At 38.0% G+C, this 15,711-nt stretch overlaps 3 protein-coding genes across 3 annotated transcripts; 1 reads left to right on the forward strand and 2 right to left on the reverse strand.

The window, feature by feature from the left end:
- Window positions 1–5,921: 5,921 nt before the first annotated feature.
- LOC138403571 (JNK1/MAPK8-associated membrane protein) lies at window positions 5,922–8,622 on the reverse strand. The gene is given in 5 exon segments (XM_069504718.1): window positions 5,922–6,342; window positions 6,737–6,906; window positions 7,586–7,644; window positions 7,646–7,783; window positions 8,193–8,622. Coding segments are annotated over 4 exon segments (558 nt in total). The 5' UTR covers window positions 7,694–7,783; window positions 8,193–8,622; the 3' UTR covers window positions 5,922–6,061.
- A 1,087-nt stretch (window positions 8,623–9,709) lies between these two features.
- On the reverse strand, window positions 9,710–11,166 carry LOC117990898 (UDP-glucosyltransferase 2-like). Its single transcript, XM_069504716.1, has 3 exons — window positions 10,294–11,166; window positions 9,972–10,197; window positions 9,710–9,867 (listed from the first exon to the last, which is right to left on the reverse strand). The coding sequence occupies exons 1-3, from the start codon at window positions 11,116–11,118 to the stop codon at window positions 9,851–9,853; spliced, it is 1,068 nt and encodes a 355-aa protein (XP_069360817.1). The 5' UTR covers window positions 11,119–11,166; the 3' UTR covers window positions 9,710–9,850.
- Window positions 11,167–11,834: 668 nt separating this feature from the next.
- On the forward strand, window positions 11,835–15,709 carry LOC117990903 (cyclin-dependent kinase 20). The gene is made up of 6 exons (XM_069504717.1): window positions 11,835–12,046; window positions 12,510–12,698; window positions 12,952–13,073; window positions 13,389–13,503; window positions 14,165–14,392; window positions 15,405–15,709. The coding sequence occupies exons 1-6, from the start codon at window positions 11,852–11,854 to the stop codon at window positions 15,489–15,491; spliced, it is 936 nt and encodes a 311-aa protein (XP_069360818.1). The 5' UTR covers window positions 11,835–11,851; the 3' UTR covers window positions 15,492–15,709.
- The last annotated feature ends 2 nt before the right edge of the window (window positions 15,710–15,711 follow it).

Below are 15,711 nucleotides of genomic sequence, written 5' to 3' on the forward strand. Positions count from 1 at the left end.
ACCAAGCCAGCAAATTGGCAGACTTCACACACCCTTCAAAATATTACGGAGAACTCTCAGGCGTGCAGGTTTCTTCAAGATGTTTTCCTTCATCGTTAACCTACCTATCAACTCCAGTTCTGCTTACTTTGGTAGATTTCAAAAATCAAAAGGCAGTAGTTATTATGAATGCCCATAAAAATTTATCTCTAACAGAGACCGAATAAAAAAATTAAATGCGCACTTACGAGTATGCAGCCTATAAAAATATGAAATGCAAAATATTTATATAATCCAGTAGGAAAATCCCATATAAAAAGAAAGAATTTGGATGTGCGCTATTCACAAAAGTTTTAATAACAGGTGCAGGCACAAAGGCTGGACAGAACTCCGAACTTCATTCCCGCAAACTGAGAGGTGTAGCACCCACTAGAGGCGAAGATATCTCGCAAAACAGCGTCAAATTGATTACGAATTAAAATGACCGCAGTAATTCACAACAGAAAAAAATTAATAATAAAAAATCTTTATTTTCTCTTAATTATACAGTGGATTGCTACAACAAAGGAACGATAACAACTGCGATAGTTAGAAACTGTGTTACAATTGTTAACGCCCACCTCCAGATTCAGAAGTTAGGTATAAAAAATCAGGTTTGTGTGGAAAAGAGAAATAACCGCTAGGTAAAATTGTCCGCTCATTTTATTACTAAAATATTCATACTACCTACAATCAAAATTTTGAAACCTAGGCCAATATAGCCTTAAATTATAGTCATTGTATTTTCCACGTATTTTTAAGTTATATTTGGATGAAAAATTGATGTGGGCAATGTTGGTTGAAAGACCGGATTACTTTGCCCGCCATCAAAATTAAACAAATTTTGGTTTAAATATTAATTTACCAAAAAAAATACATAGCGAATTTGCTTATAAATTGCTTTTTGAGCAAAGCATCATTAAGTAGCAAAGTTGCCTAGTTTGACGGTAACTAAGTAAGAAGTATACCATTTAGGACGTCTTATTTAGGAAGGTAGATTAAACCCTGTAGACCTGCTTTATATATCCATAGTACCTATTTATTTTATAATCAGAAAAGAACAGAGCTATTCGTAATGTTAGTTGTAAAGGAAATAAAAATGGCAACTTTTGCAATTGTACATTTTGGAGTGTACACTGTACATGTCCTGGGGATGCTCCGATGTCGGAGTGAAACGTAAGTTGAGTGTGTTCTAGAAGATTTGTGTGGTGTTGTGTGTCGATACGGTGTAGCTGGTAGGTACCTATTGCTTGCTTTTCCTACCAGCAACTCAATGTCCGCAACCGAAACATTCATTTGCTGGCGCGAGCCACGGGCCACGACGCTACCGAAAATGTTTTTGAATCGTTTGTTAACGAATGTAAAACTTGAAAAAAAAACTAGTCTACAGCTCTGCATGCAAATAATAAACAAGCATTTCATCAGGAAAAGCCACGTATTGTTCACTTGTCTAAAAGGCATAGGGGTTTTTTATAAATCCACCAAGTAGGTAGGTAGAACGTGATGGGAGTCACAAAGGTTCACGTCCTTTTTTAAAGTTTTTTACTAATCGTCGAGTTCGGAAAATTTGACTCTATAGTTTCTAAACGATATCATGGAAAAACTAGAGATGTTCAGGCAGGTGAATATCAGTACCTACTTGCTTTAGGTACCTACTTAATCAAAGATAATTTATTACAAGTATAAAATTATCTCTGCTTAAGTATACTATAACTAAGTGATAAGAGGAGACCCGTGCTTTGTAGTGAGCCGGTGATGGGTTGATCATGATGAAGTTATACACACCTACCTAATAGTAATAGGTCTGGACCTCTTCCAGGAAAACGAGTTCCATCAGACTAGGTAATAGACCTAGGTATAGATAGACCAATCTATTACCTAGTCGGATATTAGGTACCTACCTAAGTAGTTACTTTCATATTTCCACACTCCATACTTATTTATTTACTTAATATTATAAATGCAAAAGTGTGTCTGTCTGTCTGTCTGTCTGTGTGCTAGCTTTTCACGGCCAACCCGTTTAACCGATTTTGACAACATTTGGTACAGAGATAGCTCACATCTCGGGGAAGGACATAGGCTACCTTTTATCCCGGAAAATGAAAGAGTTCCCATGGGATTTTTAAAAACTGGAGCTCACGCGGGCGAAGTCGCGGGCATCACCTAGCCATCTATAAAAGGAAAACGTATTCTTCCTACTTCCTAGTAGGTAGATAGGTATATAACGACATATCTATCATAAAGGTAAAAGTAGGTATCGTTCCTAAGACAAGATTGGCAAAAACCTTTTTTATAAAAAAATCAGATCCAACAGGCCAACATAGAAATACAGTATCTACCGAAAATAAACAACAATTATAGTACAAAATGTTCGTTTTTTCGTGCGGTCGGAAATGAGAAAGCGTTTAATAATGAGACCGCCTATAAACAGCGTCGTTTCTTTTTATTTCGCTCAGCCGACCCATCTTTGTCTCGAGCGTTGTTAACATGAATCTACTGTATTAAGGCCGGGTTGACACGATCACACGACCGACTAGCGGTCGTTTAGTGGGAATGTGTTAACCGTTGCTGCGAAAAGTATTTAAACGATCTGGCGCAAGAGCCAGTCTGATAGAGACGCAAGTTGAGCACGGAACGCATTTTTACTGAAAATATGTAAATCAACTCAACACTACGATTCAGCCGCATCCTGCTCACAAAGAAACGCTGATTACGTTAGCAGACGACGAAACATTTTTTTGATGTAACATCCGTCAGGTAAATTTTTTCGTATAACGTGGAGACTCTGTCACCCAGACCAAAACGAGTCAATTGACACCTCATTCATCAAAATCGGCTCAGTAGTGTAGGCGCTACGGTGGAACACAAAGAATAGCTGGTACAAAATGTGGATACAAACATTCATACATACACACATACTGCTAAAATCAAAACCCTTCCTTTTGGTTTTGCCGTAGTGGTGTAAAAAGTGTTTCGCTGAACTCAAGAAGGTTAAGCGACGGATCTAACTTTTTACTGCGCGATGCTTGTGATTTTTCATTTGACGCCTCTGCTGAACTAAGCTCATAAAAGTTCAGCTCCCATAGTTCAATCTCATTAGACATCAGCGTCCAAAGCACTCGTTAATCGGTTCACTTGTTTCCATATTCCTGTCAGCGAATAGTTTTCCGAGAGTATTCGTATCGTGTCAACCCGGCTTAAAAATATTTTTTCGACCTCTCTATTTTCATTCGTGAATCATTAATCTTCATTTTCATTCCAAAAAGTAGCTAATATTCCTGGAACTTCTACCTATTTAGCTACCTATACCTAATTGATGATTGTTTGAGAGCTTTTGTTTTGGAGACAATCTACACTATAATATTATAAAGAGGAAAACTTTGTTTGTTTGTTTGTTTGTTTGTTTGTTTGTTTGTTTGTTTGTTTGTTTGTTTGTACTGAATAGGCTCAAAAACTACTGGACCGATTTTAAAAATTCTTTCACCATTCGAAAGCTACATTATCCACGAGTAACATAGGCTATATTTTATTTTGGAAAAAAATAGGGTTCCGTAAGATATTTGGGTTTTTCGGACACAAGGTGTAAAAAATCAACCAGAAAAGTTACTTATTTTGCGTACGCTGCCTAAACTATAAAAGATAGAACCATAAAATGTTCTAATTAATTGTAGATCTTATAAATATCTACAAAAAAGTCCGCGACACACTATACCCATCTATGTCGAGTGAGGCACAGCAACCATTTTTTTATTTAAAAATCTTGAATTTTTTTTGGACTACATTTAAACGCGTTTATTTTACTCATGCTATTAATCCTTATCAAAATAAATGATTTCATCACTAAGAACAGTTTATGGAGATAATATTTGGTCTTTGAATGATTAAAATTGGACGTTTGGTTTTGAAGTTATGGCGAAATTAAAATATTACGATTTCTGCTGCACGGCCCGTTGTATTATATAAAGAGGTAATGTCGTTAAGTTTGTTTGTAGGGGGTAATCTTTAGAACTACTGAACCGATTTTAAAAATTCTTTCACCAGTAGAAAGCTACATTATTCCTGAGTGACATAGGCTATACGGGATCTTTAAAAACCTAAATCTACGCGGGCGAAGCCGCGGGGATCAGCTATAATAAATAAAACGAGCAAATATGGCGTCTAACTATAGGTACGAGATAACATTTCATTCTGTAATCTGAGGGTACTAGAAGATTTTCTAAAAAAAAAAAAAACAGATAAGAAAAGAACTATGAGCTTATTTTTGTAGCGTAGGTATACCTACTTAGTAACTATACATAGGTCACAGACCACCACCTAGACTAGACTCCTAATAGCTAGGACACCTGCGACCGCCAAGCTTATAGGCAGTTTCTTAGCATGAAAGTTGGCCGACGCCCGTTTGGTACGCCCATTCCCCACATTGCACAACAAAGCATTCTCCCCTGTCCCCCGCCAACATTTTACGACTTTGTTTTCATGCAAAACCTTGTAGGTATATGCGCACTCTTGAGGTTGAATTCTCTGTGCGATAGGTAAATCTCCTGTTCTTCCTCCGCCTCGTTCCCCCAAAAAAGTATAAACGAGTTCGGTACATCTGCAGCTATTGCTACCGTAACAAGATAAGACGCTTTAAAAATAAATAGCGAACCAAAATGGAAGGATGCCAAATCGATAAGCTGATCATGCGAAACTCTATACAACCTTCGAAATCAGACTCTGTCTTAACACCTTAAATGTCTTAACACCGAAAAAATTCTACTAGGTAAAGAGTGAGATCGCAGTTAAGGGCTTACTTATTAGCCCTTAACTGCGATCTCACCTATTACCTAGTGGTATGTGATGATGCATTATTTAAGATGGTGTCTAAGTATCTAACCGGCATCGTACCCAAACGTATTTGTCGGCACGCCAGCAGACTTGTAAGAGGTAACTAGCCATGGCCAAAGGCATCAGACCAGACCTGAGCAAATTTTTATTAATTGCCCCAGCTAGGAATCGAACCCAGAACCTCCCATTTCACTCACCACTGGGAAAGAGAGATCGTCAAAAAGACTACATTATTCTTCTTCTTATATGTGTCTACTATCTATTGATATGTGGTTTTTAGTAGTGCTACAAGGCTACATTATTTACAGTTTACAGGTGCAATTGCAGTCAAGCACAAGGCATTATTAATTAATTAGTCAAAAAGTTCAATACAAATCTATCTATTGGTAGATAAATCTTAGATACCGCCGAAATATCATGCAGTTACCTTGCCTACATAATATGCACTTGCGTTCTCAGACCACTTCTAACCACTCATAGCTCGTTGCGCGGCTTCAAGCACTTATTCCACTACGCGTTCTATTCGATTTCGCGCTGCATTCTGGTTTCGTAGATTTTCAGCGATTTTGCGAACGGAATACCTATTTTGCGTTCCGTATTCAAACACTAATAAAGGAACATAATTTACAGAAACGATTTGGTAAATATTAAATAAAACATGATTGTGCTTATTATATATATTATGTTGTAATAATCAAAACTAATTATTTACACTAGGTACAAGTTCAATAAAGAAGTAACAATCACTAAACTAAAACATCACTAAGTATAAACAAACATTGATACAAATAGTAGATTGTACAACAAGGGCATAAAGCAAGCCATTTTATCCGAGACGTTTATCTACCCGAGCCGAAGGCGAGGGCGAGGGCAGATATTTAAGTAAAGGACAAAATGGGTTATATGACCGAGTTCTACACTCTGTTTTTCACTTCGATTGTGAGGAAAAAAAAATTTTTGTGTCATATATGTCATCAGATAGATTCTTGATTACCTATAAACACTTTACGCACAAGAGCATGAAAAGCAGTTTTAGTCCGCTTACAGCCACCATAAGAGCATGAGAAGTGAAAAAGTCATTTAATAACATTTAATAAGTTAAAACCTTTCTCTTCTTATCTAGATCAACTATTTCACCTTCCTTTCCCACTATGACTCCATAATGTCAATGATATTGTCAAATCAGAACCAACTTCACTATTGGGCATTCAGTTAGTCAATCATTATGAATCTTCATTGGGTCTGTAAATTGTGCTGTGAGTATGTAAAATAATGCTGGAGCTGGTACTAAAGTCAGATACCACAGTTCCTTGAACCCCGTCAAAGATATGATGCCATATGCATGAATCAACCAATGGCCGATAAGTATGATCAAATTCCGTACATTTGTAAGTGAAGCTGATAGCAAGGCTGGAGCTGATTGATCTATTTTGATTGAAAAGTGCGATGCTGATGTCATCATTGATATAATTATGATTATGTAGGGAAATGAAAAATCTGAAACAAAAACAAATTATTGGGTAAGTACTGCATGAATCATGAACAACCCATTACCGACCCACTACTGAGCACGGGTCTCCTCTCTGAGTGAAAAGGGATTCTTAAAAACCTGAATCCCCCGGATTCAGGGAGATTCAGGTCATGGGCATCATCCATCCATCATGTCTTTATATATTAAACTACATATAGTATGTGACAGGTTAAGATGGCCATCGAAGAGGGAACGCCCTGCAAACCTACACACCCCCAGCGCTAACCCGGTGCGAGCGAGCGCGGGTGAGCGGGGCATATCCCCGCCTCATACCCTGATTGCCATCTCAACCTGTCGCAGACTATACATTCTAAAACAAACAAAAGCGAAACTGCAAGTTAATAGTTTATTCCTACTTACATATTAATCCTGCAGCAACAGTGTGTATAAGCACAAGTATGGGATAGAAATACAAGGCACAGTATATTGCTTTCTTGCCTGTATTGGACTTGTACCAGGCCAGCAAGGGGGGCCTTAGTGTAACCGTCATTAGAAGACCAAATGCATATATTAGAAGGACTATAGTGTATCTGCAAATAATAACAATTAAATAACTAAAAAGCTAAACTAAAATTACATTGAAGTATATAATTTTTGGAATGCAAAGTATTAAACAATTTGCTTCATTTTAGACCCATTTAGAATTACTTAAATTATCTAGACATCTTTATGTTTACTGCCATATGGTAACTGTCCAATGATATATTATCTATCGTCTCCTCTACAACATGTGTAGTTGGACAGCTAAATATTATGTTTTTATAAAATTTCATGATATTATGCTTTTCTAGAATGAATCTAGAACATATTATTGAGCTTGCTTTGCTTGTATAAATACTGTATTTTGTGATATTGTTTGAGAGGAAGAATGTTCCTGATTCGCATGGTTTTCACTCAGAATATGTGTTTACCTTTAAGGATTGTGTTTCCTAACAATTACAACCTGGGTCATCTTTAAAACAAAAGGTCTGGAATACTCTTCTGAGATCAGTGTTTCCTACCAATTATAATCTGGGTATCTTTAAACAAGAGTGATAGGCACCTTCTACGCAAACGCGTCCATCTTAGGCCACATCATCACTTACCATAAGGTGTGTTCTGGTCAAGCATTTGCCTATAATAAAAAAAGGAAGCGTTTGCACCAATAACAAGTATTTTTGAAAAAAACTTAACTTATGTGGTATTTAACAGACTGATTAATTAACTTACAATGGATACACAGCTTCTTGTGTGCAGTGCAGCGTCTCTCTGTAATCTGGCTGTGGGTTTGTGCAGCAGAGTGTACCAGTTCGGACAGGGCCTTGGGTGAGCACACATGCTACATCAATAGATCCTGTGGCGGCAGAATTATCAATGCAGCTAGAGTTCCAGTTATCACCTCTAAAATGCCGCACGATAGCTGAGCTACTATGTTAATTTCTGTAATGTAAAATTATATTAATATAAAAATATTAAGTATTTTATACACAACTGACCACTCCTAAACTAAAGTGTGTGCCTACTGTACTATACTATTTTTCCTTGAACTTACTTTTAGATTTACAATCTTTTATTTACAAATACTCTTACTTACACAATATAACTTATATGTACAATATATTATAATAAACTATCCTCATAGAGTGGTCTAAATGATGGAGAGAACAGTATTGAAATCCACATAGAAGTTTAGAAATTATGTCTATAGACTTCAGACCAATATGAATATTATATCTATCTAACAATACACACAAAATTAATATGAACTGCAGGTTAGTTTTCTATTATTTAAAGATTATGTAGCTGTTATCTTCAAAATCAATCTAGCTTGGATAACGTAAATATATTTACCTGTTCCCTGCTGCAACCATATCAATGAAAAACAAGTGAAGAACCAGTGGCAACAACACCATAAAGCCAAGGTATTGCCAATCATACAAAGTCGGTTCCTCGGAACATTCTACACAGTAACTAGTGGCGTTAGTGCGAAAGCCTCTAGGACAAGCGCCACAGTCACTCCACGAGCCGTCCTCTAGTTCTGTACGTCCACAGTAAAGTCCTGAACATGTTGGTCTATAGACATTCTTGAGAAGTTTCGGATTTCTATATTTGCACACAACACATTAATTTATGATTGTTTTCACCAGTAAAATTAAATGTCAATAATTGTTATTTCTAACGATCAAGCAATGTAAACACCACGTAAACACCGACCAGAAAGTAAATAAAACAATGTCAAAAAAATATGAGGGCTCCTGCCGGGCTCCTGTCATGTTGCTTGTCTGTGGCGCGACCATAGACAATAGGACAACGTTCGAAAACTATGAAAACGATGGATTTAGAAAGTAACTGTGGATGCACCCGAATCTGTAGATTCGTCGTGGAAAGCAAGTAAATTCTTCATCCAAGAACTCTACCTTTAAAATAAAGGTAGAGTGGTAAGAGGTAAATAAATTCAAAATGAAATTTGACCAAAAGTTTAAAATGGCGCGTAAGGAGTTATACGCGTTAGTTGCTCGGTGCATGTTATTAATTGATAGGAATCATCAGCGTCGTCGTAATCAAACCCATCACTACAGAGCACGGGTTTCTAAAGTGAGAAGGGTTTTGGTCATAGTCTACCACGCTGGCCAAGTTCGGATTGGCAGACTTTACACACCTTTGATGCTGGTTTCCTAACTACGTTTCTCTTCACCGTTAGCAACTCGCACATACCTACCTCCGAAAGTTAGAGGATAGGAATTGGGAAATATTAAATAAACTTGACTCGTTTTAATTCGGCTTAGGTAATTTATTTATTTTACAGTTAACATGGTCCCCATTATATTATGTAGGTAGGTAACTACCTACTTATTGCAATGAAATAAATGACTTTAAACTGCCTTGAATTTTCCAGACTCATCATATTTTCTAGAAAAGCGAACACGTAAACGCTTTACGGCAGTTTTCAAGATAGAGTAAATCAATGAAAGAAAAACACTAGCAATAGTTAATTAGAATACCCATAATATCTACTACGCAATGTTTAAAATAACTAAGTCCAACGGCCGGTGACTGTAGTAGGCGTTGGCACCTCCGTTTCGCAAAACGATTCTGTCCACCTCACAGCGGTATCAGGACCTGACAAAAGGGGATCATTAACCATTCTTTTCAAGCTCAACATTGCATTCTTATACCTGTAGATGAAAAAAAAACAATTTAAACTTAAATACCTACGTCATATAACTCTAATATTAATCTTTCATAGGTAGGTATTGAAGGTAATTCACCCTATCATTGTAATCACTTACGTCTTGTCGTCGGTAACAACTGACGAAATAACTTCTTTGAGTTCGTCCTTTTCCAGGTAATAAAGATCTAGAACTTCCCCAGCATTGTTCCTGGTAATCTCTTGAATAAATACCTTTCGAGATCTAACAATTGGCAGACCGATTATTGGTACTTCATAAAACACAGCTTCTCGAGAGACCTCGCACCACCGTTGTGATAAATGCTTTAACATTTGGGTGTGGCTGTAACAAAAGTTTACAGAGATAACTGTTGATATTATTTAGATTATAAATTATTTGTACCTACCTACTTAATCTAAAAATATTTTGAAAAATTAAGTACCTACCTAAAATTTCTTGCTGCGGAAACCAAGAATTACTGATAACGTTGTCTGGCATGTCATTTATCATTGTAGTGTTACCAATTTTCCACAAAACCAGGAAAGGAAGAGCTCTAAACGTATCTGCCAAAGTCTGCAGGAGTGATGGCAATAGATGCTCGGGCTCTTGGAATGCTCCTAAGCTGAAGTAAACAACACCTTTGGTAGCAGAATCTAATACTGCCTTAAGATCCTACAAAAATCATAGTCATAAACTTAAATCTAGGTAACAACTAACAACCTGAGAACAAAAAAGCAAGATTTTTTAGTAGTTTAGGCAGTTAGTTACCTCTGGTAGCGCAAATCCTGGTTTAATATGCATACGGTCAACATAAATGACAGCGGAAGGGCTAGGTCTGTTCCCAATTAAAGCCGGATTATTAGCTACGAACAGTAAGTCTATATCATTTTCAACTTCTTGGAGACTTCTTCTCAAACCAAAAATCTTTTTTGCTGCTACTTCACAAAGAGGAAGGTAAGTATTATAATATTCTTGTCTGGTTTGAAAGTGACGGTTTAGTTCAACAATTTTCTGCCAGCTACTCAGATTTCTATAATTAAGAGAGTTAACATCTGGATATAAAAGGGGATGGGTTGGTGATCCTTTAGATTCATATTGATGTATCTTGCCACTTGAAGCTGTAATAGCAATATGGGGTGCTTGATATTTATCAGCAACAGCATATAAGAGCGGTACATCTGCTTCCGTGATGACCAGATCAAATTTAACATTTGGATTCGCAAGTAACGCCGTCATCGGTTTAGATTTCAACTGTGCCACTGCTAACTTTATCGAAAAGTCATTAATAGCCCTCATACGTGTATAATAGTCATCGGTATTCGTCATTAAAGCCTTATATTGTTCCCAGTAAACTGATGATTCCTGTCCAACATTTAACTCTACAATTTTTTCCGCATCTGGATATGCAAATTGACCTGGGTACGGTGTCATCATAATAATTGAATGACCTCTCTGGGTGAGGAGAGATACATAATTTCTGAATACGAGGTGATCTGAAAATGATAAGGACGAAAAAAGCGCCACTATTGATGCACTTTCCACTGCACAACAATAGCAAATTAAGAACACTGTGATAACCTGATGTAACACCATTGTGAATCACTCACGACAACGTTGGAACATAGAATGCCTTTTGGAAATTGTAACATCGTTGTATCTAGTGTGTTCACCGCATCTGTGTAAATATGTTTTTATTGCGTAAAGCGTAGGTACATTATTACGAAAATGTTATAAATTTTTGTATAGGTACCTGTTTTATTTCTTTATGTTCAAGTAGGAAAATAATAAAAATTAATGAAATATGAAATATTTCATTAATTATTATTATTATTAGCGCGGGGGTTGTACGGGTGTGCGGGGCGTCCCGATCCCGATTGCCTGGGATGTCCTGGCAATCGGCGTGGGGATGGATCTCGACCTATCGTGTACCTTCTATAAGTAAAGCGAACCCTTTACTTATCTGATGATACTATAAAGTATAAGTACTTAAGGTAGCTATACTATAGATACCTACCTAAGGTACTACAGGTACTTATAGCTAAGGAATAGCTAAGGCTCAAATCATGAGGGTAGGTTCTAAACAAATATTATGCCGAGGAGTACCTAATCTCTAATCTGTGATTATGGTGATTATTATATAAGAATATATGGTAATAGATTCATGGATATGCCAGATTCTTTTTCCTTGTTCTGAGCATTTCTCTATTCCCGTTTCCCATAGCAACCGGTGTGAAAACAATGTCAAAGATTGGGCAAAATTGAATAACATTGCCTTGAAAATTATGCATTTTACAACTGTTTTGCAAATTTGCAAATTGAACACATCATGAGCGATATCACCAATTACTCGGTGGTCGGTCGAATAGGAGAAGGGGCACATGGACTCGTGTTCAAAGCGCAGCACCTGCCCACGGGGCGTGAAGTGGCTTTGAAGAAAATACTCATCAAGAACCTCGAGGACGGTATTCCCGTTAATGTGATGCGGGAGATCAAAGCCCTCCAGCTACTGCGTTGTAAATATGTTAGTAATATAAAATCATATTAAGTACCTTAGATCATGCCTGCGACTTCGGCCCGCGGTAATTGCTCAAAATGCACATTACTCCGAAAAGTTAGAAGTGCGTGGCCGGGAGCGAACCCCGGACCCTGGAGCCGCCCAATAAGAAGGCCGGACGTCTTAAACACTGGAGGCGAAGGCATAGCTCCGTATTAAACGTAATGAAACCTCTATTACAGACTAGATTTGATTGGTTTAAAAGAAATTTGTCAAAAAAAATGGTTTAAATAAGAAGAAAATAATGTACAGACACCATTGGGAGATAAGCATTTTGGTATGACCTTACGCATCGAGATTGCAATCGGGGAGGGAACGCCTCGCACACCCGCACAGCCCCCGCGCTAATCTGGTGCGGGCGAGCGCGAATGTGCGGTGCTTCCGCCGTACTGTTCAGATAGACAGAATAAAATGTACCTGTTTGTTTCAGGTGATAAAACTGTACGATATGTTTCCCCGAGGTATGAGCCTTGTGTTGGTTTTGGAATACATGTGCTCTGGACTGTGGGAAATGTTGCATCACAATCAGCAAGAGTTGACACTTCCTTGCGTCAAATCCTACGCGCAAATGTTGCTGAAGGGGACGCGATATATGCACGCTCATTACGTCATGCACAGGGTAAAACCACTGGAGGATTCAAAATATGTGCAGTAGTAAAGCATACTACCTACCTTAAATGCCAGCGAAGTAGGAATAGGTAGATAGCGTCGTAGATAAAAATTACAAACAGGTAGGTAGGTATAGGTAGAAGGTATATGACAGGTATAATACGATCCTCGTATCTTATCAGTTCTCAAAACTCAGAATACAACATAGACACAACATAGATACAAAACTGATTTTATTTTACGAAAGTAATTTTTGTTCTCAGGATCTAAAACCGGCAAACTTACTCATCAACCACGAAGGAATACTTAAAATTGCAGATTTAGGTCTCGCACGTCTTTCCTGGCCTGATGGCGGAAGACCCTACTCGCACCAAGTGGCAACAAGGTATCCATCCAAGTCTTTTCGAAATTGTGGCCATTTCTAATCGTAATTTTGAGATTCGTCATCATCATCGTGATCAACCTATCGCCGGCTCACTACAGAGCATGGGTCTACTCCCAGAGTGAAAAGCGTTTTGGCCATAGTCTATCACGGTGGCCAAGTGCGGATTGGCAGACTTCACACACCTTTGAGAACATTATGGAAAACTCTCAGGCATGCAGGTTTCCTCACGATGTTTTTCTACACCGTTAAAGTAAGTGATATTTAATTCCTTTTAAAATACTTAATTTTGATTTTAATGACATCCAATTTTCTCAGGTGGTATCGCGCCCCAGAGCTGTTATATGGAGCAAGATATTACAGTGAAAAAGTGGACGTTTGGGCTGTTGGATGCATCATCGCGGAAATGATCACAAAACAACCTCTTTTCGCTGTACGTTTTTGTTATTCTTGGAATTTGTTCGTTTATACATTTTTATGGTCAGCCGCCGAATCCAACTCGGCTGGTTAGCGTTCCGGAAGCTTCGAGATGTCTTCTTGTCCAAAATTCATCAGTGCTTGAAGACCAAAGTCTTCGAACAGTGCGTGTTGACAGTGATGACATATGGATCCGAGACTACATATGGGTCGCTAACTATGGGCCTCATAAAGAAAGCTCGTCATGGACGATGGAGAGAGCTATGCTTGGAGTTTCTCTACTTGATCAAATCAGAAATGTAGAGATTTGTAGGAGCATTAGAGTAACCGACATAGCTCAACGGGTTGCGAAGCTGAAGTGAAGACGAGTCGCAGAGGGCCGCTGGATTCAGGCGCAAGACCGTGGCGTGTGAAAGTCCCTACAAGAGACCTATGTCCAGCGGTGGACGTATATCGGTTGATGATGATGATAATTATGATGATAATACATTTTTATGTAGGTACCTAGATACCATATTTAACAAAGTCTTAAACTATAATATATAAGATGTCACAACATGACGGAACCTTTCCCTTTATTAGTTCGGACGCATTATTGTATAGGTAGGTACCTTCAAGTTTCCGACATGGATGTAAACTTATTTCATTTCATTTTATTACAAAATATGATCCTACAGGGCGAATCCGATATTGAGCAATTAGCAATAGTACTCCAACGCTTGGGAACACCAACAGAAGAAACTTGGCCACGACATTCGGAGCTTCCGGACTATCACAAAATAAGTTTTCCTGAATCATCACCCATGCCATGGACCGAACTTCTGCCTGGAGTAGACCCTGATGCTATCGACTTGATAAAATCATTCATTCTTTACGATGAACAAAAGAGGATATCGGCTAAAGAGGTAATAGTAATAATTTTAAATCTTTTTTGACTCGTGTCCAGTACGCGGCAGAAAGTAATGTACATCGAATTTCAGAAGGGAAGTAGCAGATTTGTGGAGCATTGTCTCTGTCGTTGACAAAACGCCATGTAGGTATAAGTGAGTGATGACATCCAGCCAGGGCTCTCTTGGATAGCCTCGGGATTAAACTCCAGGGACGGCGATGATGAGACATCTATTACACTTAACTTTGTGGTGTTCGTGCTAATTCACCGTAATATCATCTAAGACATTCTCTTGCAATCTAAGGTCTCCGTATACTGGGCTTATCGTGAATGTGATCATTGCGTTAAGGTCGCGAAATAATATCTGCAAATACAAGATCATTTCTTATCATCAATCAGTCACAGGATTTGAACTGGAGCAAGTTCTAACATTGTCAAAGACTTAGGTACGCTAACCTAGAAGATAATAGACTTTTTATTTTTATTGGATGTCAAGGTACTTACTTTACTGCCATCTCACCTAAGGGTACTATTAAGTGACGATCCAGTCTGATGGAAGCGGGCTAACTTGTAAGGAGTAGGCCTTTGAAGTTGAAATATAGACACAAAGCGATTAACACGTCGTATTTTTATCTGTCACTCATACGCACGCACACGTGTGTGCTCGTGCAAAGAAATGGTCAGTATCTGCAAAAGCTGAGAATACCGCGTATTAATAATAAAATCTTTACTAAATATTAGTACTATCTATAGAATTTCTTTAGGGCTTCAGAGACGATCAAGCGGCTTGATGACAAGCAGTTAGATTTTGAGCCAAGCGTGTTGACCGTTTACAGTGTTTGCTTGATGCTTGATGCATTTCCGTGCTTGCCCATGATTGATTCGATTTTATATTTTTTGCTTGACGAGCGTACCAAGTTGCTTGAGCAAGCATAACAAAATTACGCGCCTGCCATCAAGCCGCTTGACTGTCATCAAGACGCGGAAGCACTTTATGCTTACTCAATTTTAAGATACGTTTCTTGCAGGCACTACGACATGCATGGTTTCAAACAAGACCATTACCAGCTACAGAAGAAGAGATGCCGAGGCCGAAAGTATCAAAAGTGAAATAAAAACTTATCTGTATATATAATATTCAAAGTCCTGTCTGACTGAGTTATATATCAACGCACAGCCTAAACCGCCGCGCTGGTCCTAAACATGAAATTTGGAGGGTATATTCTTTGTAAAGAGTTTGTAGCTATCCACTAAGAAATGATTTTTCGAAATTCCATCCCTAAGTGGATTAAATGAGGGGTTAAGCTAGTCTCACTATAAATAATAAATAATACA

This window comes from Maniola hyperantus, chromosome 18 (assembly GCF_902806685.2).
Source record: "Maniola hyperantus chromosome 18, iAphHyp1.2, whole genome shotgun sequence".
NCBI lineage: Eukaryota > Metazoa > Arthropoda > Insecta > Lepidoptera > Nymphalidae > Maniola > Maniola hyperantus.

What these genes read in the sequence shown, in the direction of transcription:
- LOC117990898 (XM_069504716.1), bottom strand. Translation starts at nt 11,118, where the DNA reads ATGGTGTTACATCAGGTTATCACAGTGTTCTTAATTTGCTATTGTTGT. An exon ending in CAGGATTTGCGCTACCAGAG is followed by an intron (nt 10,198 to 10,293) that starts GTAACTAACTGC and finishes TGATTTTTGTAG; the next exon opens with GATCTTAAGGCAGTATTAGA.
- LOC117990903 (XM_069504717.1), top strand. Translation starts at nt 11,852, where the DNA reads ATGAGCGATATCACCAATTACTCGGTGGTCGGTCGAATAGGAGAAGGG. An exon ending in CTCATTACGTCATGCACAGG is followed by an intron (nt 12,699 to 12,951) that starts GTAAAACCACTG and finishes TTTTGTTCTCAG; the next exon opens with GATCTAAAACCGGCAAACTT. An exon ending in CAAAACAACCTCTTTTCGCT is followed by an intron (nt 13,504 to 14,164) that starts GTACGTTTTTGT and finishes ATGATCCTACAG; the next exon opens with GGCGAATCCGATATTGAGCA.